Raw genomic sequence first — 21,495 nt, forward strand, 5'->3', positions numbered from 1 at the left:
ATCTGTGTTATTGTATACATTATTATGAATAATTCATAGTATGAGACAGCATGATAGTCCAGAGCAGTGACACTCAGAACTCAGTGGTTCAGGAGCCAAATTAGTGATCAGCATTACCCAAAAGAGCCACAGTCGTGTGAATTCATTGTTTCATTTATTATAGGACTGTATATTAATATTTAAACAGTATCACAGGGGAAATAGTTTTGATAGATATATATATTTTATTCTCACAGCAAAATGATTGATCGAGTATTATTATTTTATCGACTTACAATTGGTTAATAACGTAGGGAAAGCATCCTGATTGGCTAATAATGAAATCACACAGTGTTTGAATATCATGTGCTGCAAAGAGCCAGAGGAGACACATTAAAGAGCCACTTGGTCACTGGTCCAGAGGACAGTGCACTGGACTGGAACTCAGGAGACAAGGGTTTTATTATTGACTGCTAGTGGCTTGCTGTGTAACTTTGGGCAAGTCACTTCACCTCTTTTTGCCTCAGTTTCACCCTATGGGAACGATGACACTTATATCCCTTGTAAAATGCTTGGAGAGCAACAGATGAAAGGTGCTATCTGAGAGCGATGTATTATTACATTAATAACAATGGACGGGATCCTGTCTTGCTTGTACACCCAAAATACCAGGGGTTTGGCTGGAATAAAGTGGATAGGAACATAATTGGACTCATTGCATTATCTATACCTCAGCCCACCATGAATTTCATACAGCAGCACTACATTCCCTCTTCAGCAGGCTTAAGGGAGCCATCTCCTTTGTGCAGCCACATTCTGCTCTTAACAGTTCCTACTCTCAAGCAGATTGGCTAGCTTTTGGGGAGTGTAAAGCTTTTGCATCTCACCCTGCAACCATTTGTGTGTCATCGAAGGAGGAAAGCGACACTGAGAAGACTGAGGCCATGTCTACACTACGAACACCATAGCAGCATCGCTACAGTGCTGGAGCCATGCTTGCATCACTCTGCAGTGCAGACACAGATGACAGCGATGGAAGGGTTTCTCTAACTCCGTCTCCCTGAGTGCTGGCAGCTAGGCTGATGGAAGCATTCTTCCATCAGCATCGCTGCGCCTTTACCGGGGGTTAGGTCAGCAGAGCCGACAGCACTCAGAGAGGGGGATTCTTCCTGAAGAATTAGCTATGTCAATCTAAGTTTTAAGTGTAGACTAGGCCCACGGGGAAGAAGATGTGGGGGAGGAACAGAGTGCATTGGAAGTTGGGGAGAGAGCAAAGGAGCAAAAGGGAAGCAGTCTCTGTCACAGCAGCACGCATTCCCAGCTCAGCTCTATTTAGCTTAATTGTCCCATTTCACCTGCAGAAAAGAAACTTGTACCAGTAAGGAATTCCTGCAGTATAAAGCCACCAGCTGTGGTGCAGCAGGGGCACCCCGATTTGAAAGAGAAGGGTAAAAGTGTTTGACTCCAACCCTGCGCACTGCATCTATTCCCCCACGCACATGCTGGGTTAATAGGCTGCCTGGGGTTTAGGGACTTGGCTCTAAGGCTGTAAATCATTTCCCACATTCCGCTCTCGTCCACTTTGGGTTACTGACCCTCCGCATGGTGGGCTCACGTGGGAACAATTTACACCGGGGACGCAGCCACAGGGCAGGAAATGCACATGACTGAGGGATAGAGAATTTCCTCCTCATCGGGCCTGTTAGCGGTATTTCTATTCAAGAAGTAATCTCAGTGGGATCGCTGCAGGATCAGAGGCTTTTGCAAAAATGCCTCTACAATCCAGAGAGCAGATTAAAACAGGGATGCTGTTGGAATTTTCTTATATATACACACGCATTGATATTCAGACACTGCAACCATTCCAGTAATAAAACTAATAGCAATTACATGGGGATTGAAAAACTGAAAACAGAAGAGGCTGGGAAGTAAGGTACCAGCTATTCAAAGTGATTCTTCCTACAAGTAAACTCGTTCAGATGGAGTTCATGGGGAGGACCATAATGGAGCCTTTTCAGTGTCTTTGGATTGGACAGTCAGTGCAGGGCCAATCTTGTGTTTACCTTGTGACATTTCCTACTGGCCCCACAAAGGGTTTTCATTTTTGCTGCACTCCTAAGTGCAAGTGTGGCGCTTAGAATGGCAATGTATTTCCTTAGCAATTTTGTTGCGTCCATTATATATAAGCAGAAAATGCATTATTGTAGGGTTGCTCGTAGCCACTTGGCTGCACATGGTAGAGTGTAAATGTAGGGTTACTTGTGGGTTTGGGGCTGGTTACATGAGTTATATGTGAGCCAGTGATTGGTTTTTGTAGGGTTGCTGCCATGGATGCTGTGTTGTCACTGCGGTGTTTTTTTGTTGGATTCTTGTAGGTTTCTAGGCCCTGCCAGTTCACAAGAAGGAAGTAGGAAGGGAGACTGCAGTGACTGTGTTCTCACAATAAAATAAAGCTGACAGGTCTCATGTTAAATCTATTAACCTTGATACTCAGTTTAAATTTGAATTTCCCAGCCTTCGTCATTTCAAGTCAGACCCTCAACAGTGTTTCAGCATAGGGAGGATGGGTTTTACTGGCATTTAAATGGGAGATGTCAACTTGATTAATTCCCTCAACAGAGTTGAGAAGGGATTCTCTTTTGTAGTTGTCACCCTCCAGGTCCTCTTGCCATAAATGCACAGCACAACAAGAAATCACGCATCTGCTTGTTGATGGTAACAACTAGAGCTACCTTTGTGTGCTCCGAAAACAACCAGTGGACTCTACTTGTGTGCACAGCTTTATCCATATCTTGGATGGTCACGAAGTTGGACTTTTTAAAGTAAGAATTATTATTGGTTTCCCCTGAATTATTTTGGATAGCACAGTCATAACGATGTAGCACAATCAAACAAGTCACCAAAAATACACTCATGAAGTTTCCCAGGAATTGTTATAACAGCTCAGCAGTCAGGGGGGAATTGCAGTTCATACTCAAGTTTCACAAACGATTGTCTTACAGCTGGGGAAGTATTTCCATCCCCTGAAGCCAAGTGTCCACAAGGGTTTCCTCCTTCAGACTCAGGACCAATTTTAATGTGGTATATTTGAAAGTAATGTTTGTTTGGATCCTCAAAATGTGCCCATGCCAGTATTGAATAATCCTACAGTCCTGTGACTGTAGACCTGTCCTTCCTCAGCCCATGGCCCTTTTGTTCCTTACTCTCACTCACTGAGTTGCATCTAAAATTAGACAACGCATGGACCTTGGCTTAAACTGTCCAAAGTGACTTGGGGGTTTGGTTGTCTCCATTTTGGGCTGCCCAACTCAAGACAGCATAAAGGAGTCTTATCCTCAGACGGTGCTGAGCACCTGCCCTCTGGGTACTCCGAAACCAAGACACTGTCATCACTAGTCAGGGTTGAAAATCTTGGCCAAGCTTATCTTTGTTACTGGCTTGGTAACACATCTGGTAATAACAAGGATAGGCAGCTCCCGAAGCATGCATTTCCATTGGAAGCCATTTCCAGCTGACGGCTTTGGGGAGGCTGATGGGTCTCTGTCCCTTTACTAGTGAGCAGGTAGCCACCTCACTAAAAACACCACCAGAACTGGCACTAAGGACCCCTACTGATGGCAAGCTTAGCAGAACGGCAAAGGTCTGAATGAGCCATGGAGACCGAACTGCCATCCCATCCCCAGTGGGAATCTCACCCCATCCAGACTGAGGCACATAGACCTGGGGAGACAACAAGGGGAAGATTTGCACTGGTGCTGTGCCTTTTCAGTGCATGGAGGGCTTCAGACTCTCGGGGTGTCAGGTTTGGTAGCTTTTGTGAAGGCTAGACACAGTTTTTTAAAATAACCCAAACTATATTATATTCATTGTATCATTAATTAAAACAGCAATTGTTGGAAGGGGATTCAAAGGTTCAGAATCAAAGGAGCAATATTTAAAGAGGTCCGGTTTAGGGCTTCATCAAGCTGACAGGACCCCTCTGATTTCACATATATTATTCCTCTCCACTCAGAGACCAGAGCAACACTTTAGTTAATGGCTCTTGCTGGTGGAATTTACTAATAGCAAAGGAACCCTTGACTGAGATTGCAGCCGGGACGCCTCTCCTTGTTCTAGTGCAGCAGCGATTACACCCAACCCGTCTCAAGAGCACTGCGATCAGGTAGTACATGGAGCCTGCCACACAGAGTTTAATGTCTGACTGGGGAAGAGAGAGAGAGGGTGTCTTATGTTACCCATGAGTAGGCAGTTTGCAGGAAAATTCAATGTAGCAATTTACACATGATGGCTGCCTGGGTAAGCCTGGTAGGAAGAGAGGGATGCTGCTATCCCCATGTATATGAGCCACCGCCATGTTGCGCAACCTTCTGAGACAGAATCAGTACTGATAGAAGGGATTAAACACAGCTGTTGGGATCACTGATGTCTGCCTGGCAATTACCACTCCTCTGAACTTTGTTTCTGTTGTCAGTAGAGGAGTGTGGGGAGACAGAATGCTGTGTCTGGATCCACATTTTTAGAGAGAGCAACTGGAATCTGCAGTCATTAAATACTGTAAAAGGAAGCTCTCTCGCTCTCCATTTCTGCTTTGATTTGGGTGGATGGGGAGTTAGAAGCCCGATGACCCATGCCTGCCGATGGTGTGGGGGAGGAGGAATGGGGGGACATTCCGTGTGAGCATGCTCAGTACAAGCCAAGCAGTGGGGGGTGGGAGGGAGTCCGTGTGAGCATGCTCGGTATAAGCCAGGCAGCAAAAGCAGCAAATGGTGGGGGAGGGTTGCACACAACCTTGCATGCCCCCCCATGCGTCCCTTGACATCTCTCCAGCACTCAGATACTACCATGATAGATGCCATATAAGAACACAGATAGATGGAGGAGCGGAGGTGCATTTAGACTGCTCCATTATCCCTACAGGCAAAGAGAGAATTTCTAGTCAATGTAACGTTGCTATTTATTTTTTCCAGGTGTAGCAGTTGAACATGTTGTTTTGATAATCGTACTTAAACCCAAGCCAGGGTCCTGTCCATACTACACTAGAACCATATCAGCAACAAGAAAGAATGTGCACTGGGTAGACTAGGGTCCAGCCTACAGTATAACTACAGTGTCAGGGGACTCGGTCACAAACTCTTGTCTCTGACATAGTTAAAACCTGGGCTTTAGTCTTGCAGGTCAGACAAGATTGAAGCATGTTTTAAGCATTCGCAAACTCTGCTGCAGCTGCCCAAAGGTCAAGCTTGTAGTAGGCTCAAGTGGGCTCCATCTACACTGCAAGAGCAAACTGTGATAGAAATGTCACCACACTGGGCACGTGCTCATCTATAACCAGGCCTCATGATGTAGCTGTTACAGTGCTGTCAGGGCCTTGAATATAAGGAATGTGTACTCTGAGGCTGTGGTTTCTTTATCTTTGTTGTATGTTCCCTTGTGAATCCCACTTAGGGAAGTAACCCAACAGTCTGGTTTCTGTAAAAACTCACCTCCTTTCCCTTCCTCCTTGACAATAACCAAATGCTTCTTGGGTGGAAATGAAACTGCCACCAATATTTCTGGGTGAGCCTGTTTGTTAGTTCCCCTTCTGATCCGGGGGCAAGGGGGAGGGGGAGGACGGGCGTCCATCTTCATAGGCCTTCCTCTCTCACCCTGGTCCCCTGGTAGTTCACATCACAGTAGCTCTGTTGGGTGGAGGAAACCAGTTTCACAGATTTGAGGGCACAAACGCAACACGTGAAAATATTTTCTCGTGCATGCACTAACACACACGCAGCCTTTCGGTCACGGAAATACGAGGGAGGAAAAAAAATATTGTTGGCAAAAACACCCCAAGCCCTCCTGACTCTCATATAATCAAAAACTCCTGCCGGAATGGAGATTTTATAGATTGGTTTTACAGAGTTTCAAGGGACTTACAGCACTTCTGGGACCAAGGTCCAAATTGTTCAGGGACTTAAAAACAAAATCAGAAAAGCCGGGCCAGGCAAACAAGAAGGAGAAATAGGATAACACTGCCTTTCAACTCCTGCTGCCTTGCAGCTCTTCCACATTCTGACTAAACTCCAGAATTACTCAAATTATCCACTGCCAGGAAGAGAAAATGTCCCTGAAATGTAAAATAGTATTTGGACGTTATTTCTCACTCAAGTAAATGAGAACCCACATTGGAAATTAGCAGCTGGACTGTCATGTACACCACTTTAGGAGCCAGTGATTTTCACTGGTATCCTGCCGGCATGGGGCCGCCCGGTGGCCCCAGGTTCTGCTCCTTTCCCCACTGCGGTTCCTGGGAGAGCCCTGCAGTTCTCCCAGGACCCACAGCAGGGAAAGGAGCAGAACGTGGGGCCGCTGGGCAGCCCGACGCTGGCAGATCCTCTGGCGCAGCTGCTGTACTGTCCCAAGCTCGCCCCATCCCTGTCCTCTGTGAGGCTGCTGCTGTAGAGACGGATGAGACCCTGTGTGGAAGGGCTGGGGCAGTACAACTGCGCCGGAGGAGCTGCCGGCGTGGGGCTGCCCAGTGGCACCAGGTTCTGCTCCTTTCCCTGCTGCGGTTCGGAAGGCACAGCAGGAGGAGGACAGAGCCCCACCCTCCCCAGGTACAGGGGGTGGATAATGGGGAGGGGACAGGAAAAGCGTGGGGGCCCCATGCTGGTGGCAGGGTGGGGAGGAGTCATGTGGGGGGGGTCACGTGAGGAGGTCACGTGCCCCTCCGTGTCCTCCCCCCATATCAGTAAGAAATGGATTCCACTTGCACCACTGTACACTGCAACAAAAGTGCAGGGCTCAAAATCAGGCTCAAGCCTAACCTGTCTACACACAAATTGTGCTAACCCAGAGCACAGACCCAGTGTCCCAGGACCCCACAATGATGGAAGGTCTGAGACTGAGTCGAGCCGGGACTCAGAGTTTAAAGTCCGATTGCTTTGCGGTGTAGATGCAGCTCCAATGGCCTCATGCTCTGGGAGTCCACCTAAAGTATCCCACAGTCCCAGAGGCTGACTTTCTAGGGTGGTCATGTTTTGGGAGCATGCTAGGAAGTCTGGGATATCGGGTGGTTGGACTTGAGCCCCCATAATGCACTGTAGATGCTAGAGCCCCAGGTTGGGTGCCAGGGTTCAACAGTTCTAACCTCGGGTTACAAATGAGCGTAGACACTCAAGCCCTAGGGTAACAAACCCATGGTCTCCTAACCTGAGTTCTACTCACTCAAGGCTTATATTGCAGAGTAGACATACTCCCTAAGTCCCAGCTGATATGTAGCAGTTGTGGCATAAACTCCTGACTACACATTAGAGAGGGTGTTGTGTTATAGCCTTACATCAGAATGGAAACATTTGGCATTGCCATGATGCAAAAGCAGAACATCATGAGTATGTGTACACTGCAATTAAACCCCCGTGGTGGTGCACTTTAGCTGACTTGGGCTTGTAGGGCTCTGGCCACAGGGCTGTTTAACTGTGGCACAGAAGTTCCTCTTCTTCCTCACAGGTCCCAGAGCCTGGGCTCCAGCCCGAGCCCAAATGTCTACACTGTAATTAAAACAGCCCCATCGCCTGAGTCCGAGTCAACTGACAGGGGCCAGCCATGGGTGTTTAACAGCAGGGAAGAGACATGCCTCTTATTGCAATCTGGCATTGTGATGTCCTGACGCCCTGATTTCACCTGGCAGGGGCAATCCAAATGTCAGCAGGTTTGGCTTGCCCAGCGTGATGCAAGACAGACCACAAAACCTTGAAGGAACACTTCTGTGACAACCAGGATGGATGGCAACCCTAGCTCTCATCCTCCTGAGCATACTTATATATCTACTAGGACTGGCTGGAAAAAGGTAGATGACCCTTTTTTCCTTTAAAAAATGTTGTTTCAGGGAAATATATCAACTTAGATGACATTTTTGTCAGGAAGGTCTCTCTGCTCCAGGATGGAATTTCTGGTCAAACCCAGAGAGAGACAGACAGACAGACATCCCAGAACAGCCAATAGATTTCAAAATAAACGATTTTTTTTCTGCATTGGAATAAAAACAATCGGAAAACTTTCGAAAGTCTTTGCAAAGGCAGATTTGGGTCAAGATGTCTGTTTGCAGATTGAAACCCATGCTTTGCATTTTGGAAGGAGGTAGGGATATGCTAGTGGTCAGGATACTGAGCTGGTATGTAGGAGACCTAGTTACAAACCACTGCTTTGCCTGACTCAGAGCAGAGCTTTTCATCTTGGATCACTCTGAATCCGGCAGAGCAGGCACTTGAAGCTGTGTCTCCTCCACCAGGCTACTGGCTATTTGGATGTAGGACTTGGTCTCTCGTGCGTGGGTCTTTTCAAGAAATGTCTCTTTTCAGTTCCTCATTGGAACAAAAATGTATTTCAAAAGCTCAGCATTTTTCACAAAAAGGAATTGCTGTTTTCCGGCCAATCCTAATATCTTCCGGGCAGCTTCTGCCTAGCTCACATTCGACCAACGGGTCTGATGCTCAACCTTTCCTTTTCCTAAATAAATCGGGTTATAGAACACCACAGCTCCCTGGCGTCTATCATCATGTAACTGCCAGGCAGAGCTGACACACTAGAGGGGTCCTGCAGCCGTTCTGGGGAAATACAACTCTTCCTCTTGTTTCGCATTGGGAATCAGGTTCCTTTGTACTTTAGTATGAGATGAAGAAGTAACTGATAGATTACTTTATAGTCAGTTGCCCTAGAGCCATTTTGTATTCTGCTTTGTGGGACAGAGTGGTAGCCGTTTAGCATGTACTCTCTGAGCCATGTGGCCAGATGCAAACTACAGGTGGCAGGTGGTTGGGGCATGAGATATAATAAGAAGAGTTCCTGATGAGTTCTCTTTTCATACGTGAGCAATTCAGGTGAGGCAAAAAGGGCAGTGAGGTGAAGATGTGGGAATCAGTGACTACAAAAACACAAAAAGAGATTTCTCTCATCAGCACAGAGCCATTGCAATGCTAAGCTAATGGACTCTTCTGATTTGTTGAGTATGCTGGAGAGATGTAGGGTAAATCCTAACCCCAGTTTTGCCCCAGCCACCACTTAACCCCAAATCCAGTGGACACCAAGCATCCAGGACATAGTGTGATTCTACTGCGCTGGGACAGCAGGATTTGGAGATTGCCTACAGGGTGTCCGTCCCTCCCTGCTACGCTGTGGTTCTCTGCTCCTCAGCACAGGGTGGGGAGTTGGGGATGAGCTGGATGAGGGGTGGGGCTGGCAGTCTATGACTGTGCTGATCCTCCAAGCCCTCTCAGAGGGTGTGCATGTTACAGGGGCTCCTACAGGGACACAGTAGAGGCCACTGAAGCATTCTGCTATCAAGCCATAGCCTGGAGATGATTTATCCTCCTCCAGCCCCCATTGAACCCCTCACCACAAATACCCATTACTCAGAGTGCCCTTTGACATCCAGTTAGAAATATGGATGGCTTGTGTGTGCAAGTGTCATTTTCATTTTCCTCACAAACAAATGAGTGCCCCTACAAAATGGCTGCCCTGAAGCTTGTGCTGGACCTATCACAATGGAACAGAAGCATTCTCCCCACTAGTTTTTCACCTCTTTCATGGGCGTGTGACGTTTCACTCCATATTCTTTATGGAAATATACTTATGATATGAATATGACAAACTGAGATATATTTTATGCAAGATGGGTGTTGTAAGGTATCATTGGAAAGGTTATGATTTACTGAAGTGATTATCCAATTTGTATGCAATTACAACTGGGTATGTATTGGGAAGACACCCAGCAGACGACAGGCCATCAAATTTGATGAGCCATCAGGAAGGAACAACAAAACCACGAAGATACTAATCCCTCTCCCTCCTGGGAGGTGTCTGGGGATGTAACTGAGACACTACTAGGTCAGGTGGTTTTGTCACCTGATACTAAACATTACCTGGGACTTCTTGTAACTTTCCACTGGAAGGGAACGGGTGTGTGTGTCAAATTTGGGAAACAAAGGATTTCCGCTTTATGTAAATCCTGTTTAAGGGTGGGGAGGAAGGCAAACGGGACTCTTCCTCTCCATGGCCTGTCTCCCCAAGGAGAAAGACTGCTAAAGCCACCTGAAGGGAAGGTGCCGGGGAGTCCAGACTGAGACAGGGGTCCAGTCTGAAAAGGAGTATAACTGGAATTCTGAACCACAGAAACTTTGCAACCTGCCTAAAATAACATTTAGGGTGAGAATTTACATTTTGTAACCAGTTTTTTAAGTATATTGAGCTTAGCTTGCATATTTAGCTTTTTTAGGACAGTAATCTGCTTTGTTCTGTCTGTTATCTCTTATATTCACTTAAAATTCACCTTTTGTAGTCAATAAACTTATTTCTTGTTTATAATATAACCCAGTTTATGTAATTTCTAATTGGGGACAGGGGCAAGAAGTTGTGCATCTCTCCCTCCACATTGAGGAAGGGAGCGAATTTCATAAAACCTTTGGGTTTGTACCCCTTAAAGGGAGTGGGCACCAGGGTGTTGGGGCAAGACCCTCAGGCTGAATCTTTCCAGCATGGATCTCTGTCTCTCTGTGCAGCTGGGTGTGGCCCTGCCTGTGTACTTGACTGCAAGAGGCTTGTGAGCCTAGCCCAGCAAAGGTCAGGTAAAGGGGACCCAGGCTGGCAGAATAGGCTGACTCAGTAGCACCCAGCACATGAGGTGACACCCCAAAGGGCCCAAACCCATCACAGGGCATATTGATACAAAACCAGGAAATATGGTTAATGAGTTCTGACTGGCCTAGTAAGATACAATAAATTAATAAGATTCACACATATGCCGGCTGTAACATTCCTCCGTCTGGCACACAGCCCAGTCTCCTGGTCATGTCCATTGCACTCTGGTATGCAGGTGGTTCATCATACCATTATGTCTGTTCCTTTATGAAGTCTGGGCTTCTCATAGGCAAGCAGGGATTGGGAATCATGAAGAGGGATTGGGAGATTTCTTCATTTGGCTTCTGTTTTGAAACCCATGTTTTAGTTTGTGAACTCTCAGGAATTTAGTTCCCAGATCACAGGCGAGACCATGAGAGGTCAGGCAAGCTGCAGCTCCCACTGGGTTATGCAGAGCGGCAGATAGCTCGCATTCCAGAACAACATCTGATTTTTGTGTTTATATGACAGATGTTTTGGAAAAACAACCTGAAGTTTATTTTAATTGTCATCTTCCTAGCCTCCTTCCTACATGTGCACACACATTCAGGAACCATAAATAAGAATTCTTTAGGTGATGCAGTTCTTAGGACAGCTAGCCCTGTCTTCCATCACTGCCTGTATATACTGTATGCTGCCGAACTGATATTCCTCTCACAACAGTTTTACAGCAGTGTAAATATGCTGGATCTGAGTCTCCGCTCATTGTCACCAGTGTACACTGGAGTTTTTCCACTGACGTCAAGAGAGTTACAGTGGTTTTACACTGGTGTAAATGAGAGGAAAATCAGCACAATTGACTCTGATGGTGTTACTCCTGATTTACTCCAGTGCCAGTGAGAGGAGAATTGGGCCCAAAATGTTCAGAAATAAGAAACTGGATGACCACTGGACATTCCCAACCAGGATAATATGAAATCAGGCCAGATTCTGATCTCAGTTACACTAATATAAATGTAGTGTAACTCCATTCGAGTTACTCCTGATTTACGATGGTGTAACAGAGATCAGAATCTGGCCTTTCATCATCCCAGTGTGAGGTCTTAAGTATCGGGGGCAAATAAATAGATTATTTTTTTCTTCAGCAAAGCATTAACTATGCTCCTACATAAAGCTTGTTGGGCTAGGTTGATCCATGGGGTAATCCACTATCTTCAGTGGAGTTACACCAGGAATGAATCTGGCCATCTAGTTTAATTCACCAGCCATACTATGATAGCAGTGAGACTCTGCAGGGCGGGCGATACCTTCCAATATCTCTACCACACCCGGCGCCTTTGTAAACACTTCTGCCTCATGCCTCCTAGGTTACACTCCCTAGGCAGTAGCATCAGCCTCTTCCTGTTGTGCCTTATTACTTACCTTCTTGAAACAGTAATTAATTAATTTGGAATGGCACCTACTGGTCCCAAATGTAGATGTCCCACTGTGTCTGCAGGTGCACCTGAAACTGCCTCTGGGGAAAAATGCAGTGGGATGCTTGCTTTGTGGTGCTGCTTGCAGGAAGCATGGGGCACCTGGTCTAAATATTCTGCACTGTCCTCTACTTCATTACTAGATGTCATTCAGGGCATTGACTTTGACCTCTACATTTCTGTGGGCCAGATTTCCCCCTCCCCCTTACTCCCAATGGGGACGGTTTGAAGACTAAGAAAGTGAAAGTGGGAGACTCTGACCCTGTACAAATTTGGTCCTGGCTACCTCAGGGCTGCCTCTCTCCTTCTGTCATGATACAGCAGCTCGAGCTGTCATCAGCCCCTAGCTTTAAACAGAAGGAGAAGGTGGAAACGGATTTTTCAGGAAAGGGCCTTTGGCTCAGGAACTCCATTTCCTAGAGGGTTTGTGGGAGCCTGAGCTTGTCGACCTTCAGGGATTTAAAGAGGCTTTTGCTTGAGGAAGTATTGGCAAGTGTCTGGGGTTCTTATGGCTCTCATGGCGGGAGAAGTGGAGGGCCAGACCTGCAGTAGGTGTAAATCACCTGGCTCCATTAAAGTCAGTGGTGGAGCTATTCCTGTTTACCCCCACTGGCCTGGAGTCCTTTATTGGCTTCTGGCCAGTTTGTTAATTGTTTTTAGAGGACTGTTTTTTTTTACTAGTGCGTGTGTGCTAAGAAAGTAGTGTCATCAGCAGAGTTTACACAGTGAAGTGATTCCACACCTGCTGCAACTCCCGAGAAGTCACAGAGCATGAGGCACCAAAGGGGAGGAAGAGTGTAATGAATCTCCCTAGGAAAGAGAGAAAAAAAAAAAGGAGGATTCCTGGCACGCTCAGTTGTGAGGATATTCTAGAAGCTCCAAATCCCGTCACAGAACAGCAGTGGCCAGTGTCCCAGATAGAGGGAACATGACAAACTCAAGAAGAAATGTATTCCTCCCCTTAAGTTCTTATTCCCTGAGATACGTGGCTGAAGGGGATTGGACAGGATGGATGTGTATGGTAGTGTGAGAATGAGACATCGCCCTTCATTTCACACTTATTGTCCCATCAAAGTGAAAAATACTCCCTAGAGGCAGCACTCCTGGATCTAAGCATGAATGGAAGATGAAAATTACTGCTCAGTGTTACTGAAATGGGAATGATTAGAGATGGGAAAATGCTGCATAACTTTTCCTGCCTCTTTTGTGTTTGCTGTCTGTGACTATGCTAGGAGAGGAGCTCACTGGCAGGAATCAGCACCCTTTAAGACAGTCACAAAAAGCAAATGAAACGGTGATTGTTGGCCCTGGAAATTTGAGTATAAATGTTCAACTTGTCCAGTCAGGAAGCAGAAATATGGAACGTAACTGATTTGTCCAGTCAAAACTAACTGAATTTAGAATACCAAATAATCACAATAAATTCCTCATAAACTAGCTACAGATAGAGAATGACTTCTATGAGAGTTTGTCTGAGTAAGAACTGTGTAAGGACCTGAGGCCTAGACCTAAGAGTTCTGGGCAGTCAATACCTACAAGACTGAGTGTGTAGCAGAGCCAAAACGTGGCTCTTCCAAAGTTAGAGAATGGGTAGGTATGTTGCCATTGCTATGTCCTATCAAACCCAATCCTGATCTGCTTTTTGGACTTCCTATTTCGGATTTCATACATATTATTTGCCCGGCATATTCTTTCCCTTATTTTAAAGTGAATCCCTTGCAAAAATTAGGATCTTCTCTCAGAGGTTGCAGTGTAGCACTTCTGCAAACCCCAGGTTTTAAGTTAGTTTCCTTGTCAATGTCAGCTCAAAAGCTCCATCTGTAGGGGAACTGAAAAAGATCCCTTCAGGTTCCAACTTGGTAAGATAGGAGGAAAAGCGTCACTCACTGATTCCAGTTTTCCTGTCTCACTCAAGGGTGGTTTTCACATTTCATTGCTGAGACTGATTTGTTTCACCTTTGCAATGGTACTTCAGACTTTACAATATTCTTATTTTTTGGTGCTAAACCTCTAGCTCCAGGTCCTTCACTGCACCTAATGTGGTGCCGTTATGCATTGAAACCAATGGAATCTTGATATCTACCACATTGCACCTAGGAAGCCTTAAGGAATTTCAAGTAAGCTGCTAGACTGCAAGTTTTTTGGAGCAGGGAACATGATTTCTTAGAGGTTTCAATAGTTTATGATACACTGTAGACAATGAGAGAAACAAATTACATAAAATAATTATTATTAATAATAGAATCCAAGATTATTTACTGAATCGGTTTCCCACTAACTTTGTGTGAAGTGTATATCAGACCAACCCTTGGGGTATTTTAATAGCTGTGACAACAGAAATACTAACTGTCAGTAGACCTTTTTGGAGGGGGAAATACCGATGGTCATGTTCTCTTCCTTTTTCTTTGTGTGGCTAATAGAAGCTTTCATCATAAAGTGTTTTAAAATGTTCTGTTTTTGTCTTTGAGGTGTAGTTTTAAGTTTCCTTTAATCAGTATTTGTAACTACTATTGTTATTGGATAGCCACCCCACATACACGGCTGAAGTCACTACTGAGTTTGGAGATCTTTATCCGATCCACACAAAACCACTATACAGTAGATCAGAGTCTCTTTTTATGAGAAGAGCTGGCATAGAAGAAGGTGGTACACATCATAAGAATGGCCAGACTGGGTCAGATCAAAGGTCCATCTAGGCCAGTATCCTGTCTTCTGACAGTGGCAATGCCAGGTGCTTCAGAGGGAATGAACAGAACAAGTGATCCATCTCCTGTCACCCATTCCCAGCTTCTGGCAAACAGAGGCTATGGACACCATCCCTGCCCATCCTGGCTAATAGCCATTGATGAACCTATCCGCCATGAACTCATGTAGTTCTTTTTTGATAGTGCCTTGGCAGAGCTGAGTGAGAGGAACTTGCACTGCTTCTTCCCATGCTATCCTGGATCTAGTCAGCACTAGCCATCCCCCTCACTTTCATGAGGAATAAAATTAAAATTTAATCCTATTTACATTGCCTCTCTCTTCCCCCAGATATTGCCAGCCACGACCCAATACTGTCAAAACAATGCCATTGGGCTGCTACATGAAGCATGCGTGGAGATGGTTCTTTGGGTAATTCTGAAGCCTGGATACTAGGAGTCCTAATCGCAATAAAGGAAAGAAGAGTACTCACTGGCTTATTCATTCAGGCCAGAACCCTTGATAGCCTTTCCCCCAGCTGAGGAATCAAACTCTGTGTGAAAGCCACAGAAGAAAGTTTAAACCAATTCTTCTACTGTATTACTCACATTGGGGCCTGATCTAAACACCACTGAGGTCTATGGGAGACTTTTCATTGCCTTGGGTAGTCTTTGGATCAGGCCCATAGTGAGTGTCTGGGAATACTTTATTGCAATTTTTTTCTCCAGCTGTTGGGTTGATTCCATGTCTCAGTGCGGCTATGGTTTCCCAGGGAAGCCCCATTTCTCTGTATCCATGCTGTGCAATTCTCTCCACAAAGCCTCAAGAAAAATGTGGTTCTCATCTCAGCAAGTTTAGCGCCCATCCTCCCTCTGCTGATTTCAGTGTACAAAATAATCTTCAAGCCCTGCAGAAACTATCATCACAAGAGCCAGAAATCCTGTAAGTTAGAAGGAAGGAAGGGTGGAGAGGGGTCTGTATTTTACAGAGCAGAGACAGCACTGGTGGCTTTGAAACCAGACAGAATTGGCAGCCAACACTATTGTAAATCATCTGTCTCATTATGGAAGTTTGACTTCCATTCACAACAGAAATTTTGCTTTATTTCAGCCTTCATAGAACTGAAAGGTCCTCCTCTAGCCCTCCAAGATCCATAAAGCTAGGTCTTTGTGTCAAAATCATCAAGTCATTCATTAAAATAGCATTTAAAAATAAAAATAAAAACAAAATCAGACCCAGGATATTCTCTCTCTTTCCGACACCCTTCCATTTTCAGGAAATTGAGAGTTCTTCTTTTCTTCTATCATTACGGTCACTGGGGTATAGGAGCACAAACTTAACCAAGAAAAGTAAAAATCCCTCTGACAGACTGCACTCTCCACCCTTTCATAGATCTGAAGGCCAGAAGGGACCATTATGCTAGCTGAGTCTCCTGAAAGCTAAAATACTTGTGTCTAATCCTGATTACTGGGCTCAATACCGGGGTAACGGGGAGGAGTTTAGTGGCTTGTGATGTGCAGGAGGTCAGGCTAGATGGTCCCTTCTGGTCTTAAGCTCTATGTAATACCCTAAAAGTGCTTAGGAGGCATTCGTTATTTATTTCTGTTATTTGCTCTCTGCAGGGAAGTGATACTGAGCCATTGGGGGGGGGGAGGTGGGGAGGTTGCTGTTGGGGGGAAAGTATTGTTTAACAATTAAAATGTCCAGAATTGTGTGTGCTCTCTGTTGAGCCGCTTGTGAGATTGTTCAGAGAACCTGAATGGAGATCGCAGGATTGTTGTGGAAATGTCTCTAGGGACAGTGTCAGCGGAACCCCACCTACCTGCAGAAGGAGAAGCATCAGCTGCACTCTGACGTGTGCAAAGAGCATTCTCCAGACAAGGGGAGCATAGCACAGCTACCAGCAGCTGAGGATCACAATGAGGGGTACAGGTTCTTTGGTGCCCCATAGCTAGTGGTGTCCTGAGGGGGTGTCTGAAAGGGGTGGGGGAGGGTCTTATAGGGGTTCATGTCCCAAGAATGGTTCTTCACTAGTTTTGCCATCTGGGAGGCTCCCTGAGCTAGAGGTAGGCCTGCTGCTTGCAGCTGAGGTAATTAGCTGTGGATGAGCCTAGTTAGGCTCAGAGGCTTGAAAGAGGGAGAGGCGCATTGACTGCCAAGTCAGAAACTGACTTCTCTCACTGAAGGACACAAGCAGCTCCTGTTGGGTTTGTATCCTGCTTGTACAGTGAGCAGCTCTGGGGAGTGCTGTCCTCTGTCTACAGTTTGTTATGAAGTTTAAAGCTGCATGAAGGGAATGCGGCTAGATATTTTATTTGCTTATGCTGCGGGAAGGAGACAGACCCTGTAAATACACTGGAAATGCCAGAGCAGGCTTCCCCTGGGATATGGTGCCTGGTGAGCTTCCTTCTAAATCCATGGATGCCAGGCTTTGCTCACTTGAGTCTCCCAGTTCGAGTCTTGTCTATGGTAATGTGTGCCTTGCATGCTCAGTGAGTAGAGCTGCCGGGTGAGGTCTGCATTAGCTGGTTAAATACACGTATAGGCCATGTGGAGCCAAGGAGACTTTTATTGCTGACACTAACAGGAGCAGGACTGGGTGCTTAAGTTACTGGGCTGTAGTTGCTGGATACAGCCCACAGCACTAGCAGATAAATTGCAGTGGGGGAGGTGTAATCCCTTTCCCAGGACTCAGTATAAAGTCTTCATTTTTTCTAGGCCTGTAAAACTGTAATGTAAAAAGCTGATAATTTTTCTCTCTGCTCCACAGAGATCCCTGGGTGTCCTGGAATGGTGGAAAGTTGAATGGGCTGAAGTGTTTTCCTTACCATGCTGAGCTCACAAGAGCTCTGGAGAGAGAAAGCAGGAGCACAGCCGTGCTTCTCTGAGGCTGGTGAAACGGTGGGAAACTATTGCTTTGGCAACTGCCTTCATCTCAGCCCATCACCCATAGTGAGTCACCCGAAGGAGAAGCTGATGAAGGAGTAACAGCGACCCAGGCGAGGATCCATCAGCGCATCAAGCATCTGAGGGGGATGTAAGAGCAGGATCTGCCCTGAAAGAGCCACATCTCCGGAACCAACCATGTGAAATTGGATCTACTCTGGGAAGGTGATAGCATGGCCCAACAACACAGTACAGAATGAGTTGAGTTCCATGCAGGAGGAAAAAAGACATCCAGGGGTTTCCCTGTCATGTTAACCTCGGAAAGCACAGTTTCAAAAGGCAAGAAATCTCTAGGGCTGCCCTGTCCTCTCCATTGGCCAATTCATGGAAAAGAAGCCAAGCTCACTGCCTCCTGGCCAGGCCAAGGGATTGCTAGGAACATGGCCATGGGTTTTTGTCCACATGCTGGCAGTGGCGTTCAGATGAAACAGGAACCTTTTAAAGACGAGAAAGACAAGGAACACTGAAGTTTGCTTTTATTTACTCTGTGTTTGTTTCTACAGAGGAAGAGACAGAGAAGATGCCATGGGTAGAAACTAATAAATTCCCAATACGCCACTCAGCCCTACTCAGATAGAAGAGGAACATTAACATGGGCCAAATCTGAGGTCTTTACTCAGACAACACTCCCACAGACCCCAAGACACTGACTTCAATGACTGTAAGGCGCTAGGATTTGACCCCATGTTTTTGCACTTAGCAGGGATGGGAAGAGAGCTGCTTCACCTTTCACTTTTCAGCCCTGATGGTCAAACAGCACTCACCACACCCTTGGAGCCCAGTTTTCAGACCTGAGCCCCAAATGCCATACAAGGCTCAAATCCCTCATTCGGGTATTGAAATCAGTGCATGGACAAGTCAATCCTTGTTGAAAACTGAGCTCCCTGGCTTATTAAATATACAAAAGGGTTCAAAATGAAAAGCCCTGGTTTGGCTATTAAGGGCTTGATCTGGTGAGGTTCAGAGGCTGCCTAGCACTGTCCACGAGACGCTCAACCTCCACTGGCACCCAGGGGCGTTGGGTGACCAGCACCTCCCAGGAGCTCAGCATCTCAAAAGATCAGGAGGCCCTTCATCTCTTTACCCATGTTGCAAAGAAAAAGGCAGAGAGCTAGAGGTCCACGCAGCAAACCATTGGAAAGACGAATTCAAACAGTAGGAAAGCTGTGGTGTTCTTGCAGTTTTGGATGGCAAAAGGATAGTCTTGTATGCCAAGCACCCGGCTCAGCTGAGTGAGTGCAGGATTCTGCTTATCAGCCTGCTTAACAGCCCCCTGAGTTCTGAGGACCAGCAGCGATAACGGAATTTCTCAGCTTTGCACACAGCTCTGTTTTGACAAGAAGTGTGCAGGCAGGCCGGGCTTCCACCTGGAAAACCTCTCACTAACGTACAGTTGGGTTTCTTTATTTGCTGCTTGATGTAACACAAAAACAGGACTGCGGAGTGTTGTTGTAGACCCGCTTCCGAACCTGTGTCTGCAAGTGGGAGCCACTGACAACTTGTGTAATGCCGTAAGCTGGCCTTCAGCTCTAGCAAAATAAAAGCAAGCCATTTCGCTGGGGTTGCCTGATGTTTACAAAACAAGAGGCTGCAGTCTGACCTTCTTTATCTGCTGTGCAGGATGTGAAGGGTACAGAGCGTGTGTGTGTGTATGTGTGTGTGTAAGAAAACGCATGTTTGTACGCTACTTAGACTCTGGTACTTTATATTCTTAATATTGTTTTCTCAATGCTGCCATCTACAGCAGAATCAAATTTGTTTTATATACAGTTGCCTTGTAAGCACCTGGTGGCCAGGTTCTCAGCTGCTGTGAGTTGGCATATTTCCACTGAAGAGGAGCTACATCAGTTGGCAGCATCTGATGATCTGGCTCAGTATCTCCAATGTGCCCTACACTACCATACAGTATAGTGCAGCTGGTTAGATGCTGGCTGCGAAGTGACTCTGTAGGCAAATGGGGTAGGCATTCTCTTCTCCTCAACAGCTCACCCTCGGCCCAAGCCATTCAAACCGGTGTGACTGAATGAGGCCATGAACCTCACTTCTTTATCCCTTAGCACACTTTCCCGTGAATTCTTATGCTGGAGAGAGAACTCTAGGCCTGACTCTGTTAATGTTTGAGGACTGTCCTTTTACAGAACAAAGCCTAGGAGTCATTGCAGTGACTGATTAGTCATGGAGTCTCTCTTAGAAATGGTACCATGAGTTTTCTCTTCAGGCCAAAGAGCAACACAGGATCCTTTCAGTTACTTTTCCTGCTAATACTCTCTTGTGTGGGCGTGGGAGCAGCTGACAGTAACTAAAATGGACACAGTCTCACTGGTAGATCACAAACACGCCCCCAAAGTCATCTATGATCTGTTTACCACCAATTGCTTCCTCACAGAGTCATAGGAGATGGAAGAAATCTCTTAGACGCTATCCAGTCCATCTGCTGAGGCCCTACAGGTTTGTTCCCTATGTTACATCTGCTAGCGGATTGTCAAGTCTATTTTTAAATGCCTCAGCCAATGGGGCTTTCACCACTTCCCTTGGGAGACCATTCCACAGCCAAGGTCAGAAAGCTTCTACTAATATCACACCTACACCTGGTCATACCTTTCAAGTCCGTGTCACTCATTATCATGTCTAAGGGAAGATGTCCTTTTTCCAAGCACTGCCCCTTTAAGTCTTTTAATCTTTCCTCACAGATCAGTCTCTCCAGCTCCCTGATGGTTGCTATTCTCTTAACTCCTTCTAATTTGACATACAAATAGGCTGATTCAATTTTGACTCCAGCTGTGAGGAGTTTGTGACAGAGCTGTTTTCAAATTAGCTCTAGAAGCAATGCCTGAAGCACTAGCCGTACACGGATAGCTCCCCAGTACCATGTGTGAGGTTGACCTTGCCCTCACCACCCGGGAAGATTGAACACAGGTTTCACAATGAGGGGTCAGACAGCTACCACGTCATGGGACACAGGGAGAATTTGGAACAAGTTCAGTGACAAGTCCTAGTTTATCCAGGAGGGAACTAAATCCTGCTGAAGACAGGATAGGACCAAATCTCCATCCCAAAGTAATCCAGCTCCCACAAATTCAAACTGGGTAGTGGAGGCGTGCAGCACCATTTAGCAGCTCGTGTGACTGCATTGACCCGTGGCTCTTGGGAAGAGGGCTTTTTAAGACCAGTTGTGGGCATACGGGCACAGTTTATTCTGGTGCCACCTTGGCTGATGCCACAGTTCATGTTGAGAGCGCCATTGTACACTGCTCAACACACAGAAGCACATGCGCCTTGTAGGCATGCAGAATAAAGCTGCACATAAGCATAGTGAATGCACATGGCAGGCTTGCAGAGGGAGTCTTTGTACGCTGCATTTATTGTGAGTGCTATTGTGAACCTGACATCCTCTGTTCTCTCCAGAGAACAAATTGTTCTCACAAATAAAGTCAGAAATGCCCTGTTCCTTTGTCCTGAATTTTCACTGTACACCAAAAGTTGTGGTGGATCAGAGAAGGGACTCTCGTCAGATTGAAGAGAACAGAAAGGAGCACAGTCACACTGGAGTTTGTGGCAGCATGATGGAGGAGAGGAGAGAGAGGCAGGGTTTGCAGGCTGCCTTTCAGGTGGGCACCAAAACTCCAGTCCAAAAGTCGCCTGTCAAATGCATCTGGTGAGAAATGTTTCAGTAGCACTTTAGAGTCTATGCTGCGGTCAGAGAGAAAAGACCTCGTTGGTATGTGACTAATGGTCTCTGCCCCAAAGTCAAATAAGTAAAGGCTGTGCTGGTATCAGAGGCTGTGCCTTTTAGGGCTCAGCTTCCCAGACAGAGTCTGGCCAG

The 21,495-nt window shown here is 46.2% G+C and overlaps 1 protein-coding gene across 1 annotated transcript in view; it reads left to right on the top strand.

Annotated features, from left to right (window-relative positions):
* ADRB2 (adrenoceptor beta 2) overlaps positions 1-19,225 on the top strand; it is a 63,083-nt gene extending 43,858 nt beyond the window's left edge. The window contains exon 2 of the mRNA XM_073355816.1: positions 17,497-19,225. Coding sequence (XP_073211917.1) covers positions 17,497-17,531 — 35 coding nt within the window. The 3' untranslated portion in view covers positions 17,532-19,225. The remainder of the gene's footprint in view (positions 1-17,496) is intronic.
* Positions 19,226-21,495: the final 2,270 nt, after the last annotated feature.

The sequence above is a fragment of the Lepidochelys kempii genome, chromosome 8, assembly GCF_965140265.1.
Source record: "Lepidochelys kempii isolate rLepKem1 chromosome 8, rLepKem1.hap2, whole genome shotgun sequence".
Taxonomy (NCBI): Eukaryota; Metazoa; Chordata; order Testudines; family Cheloniidae; genus Lepidochelys; species Lepidochelys kempii.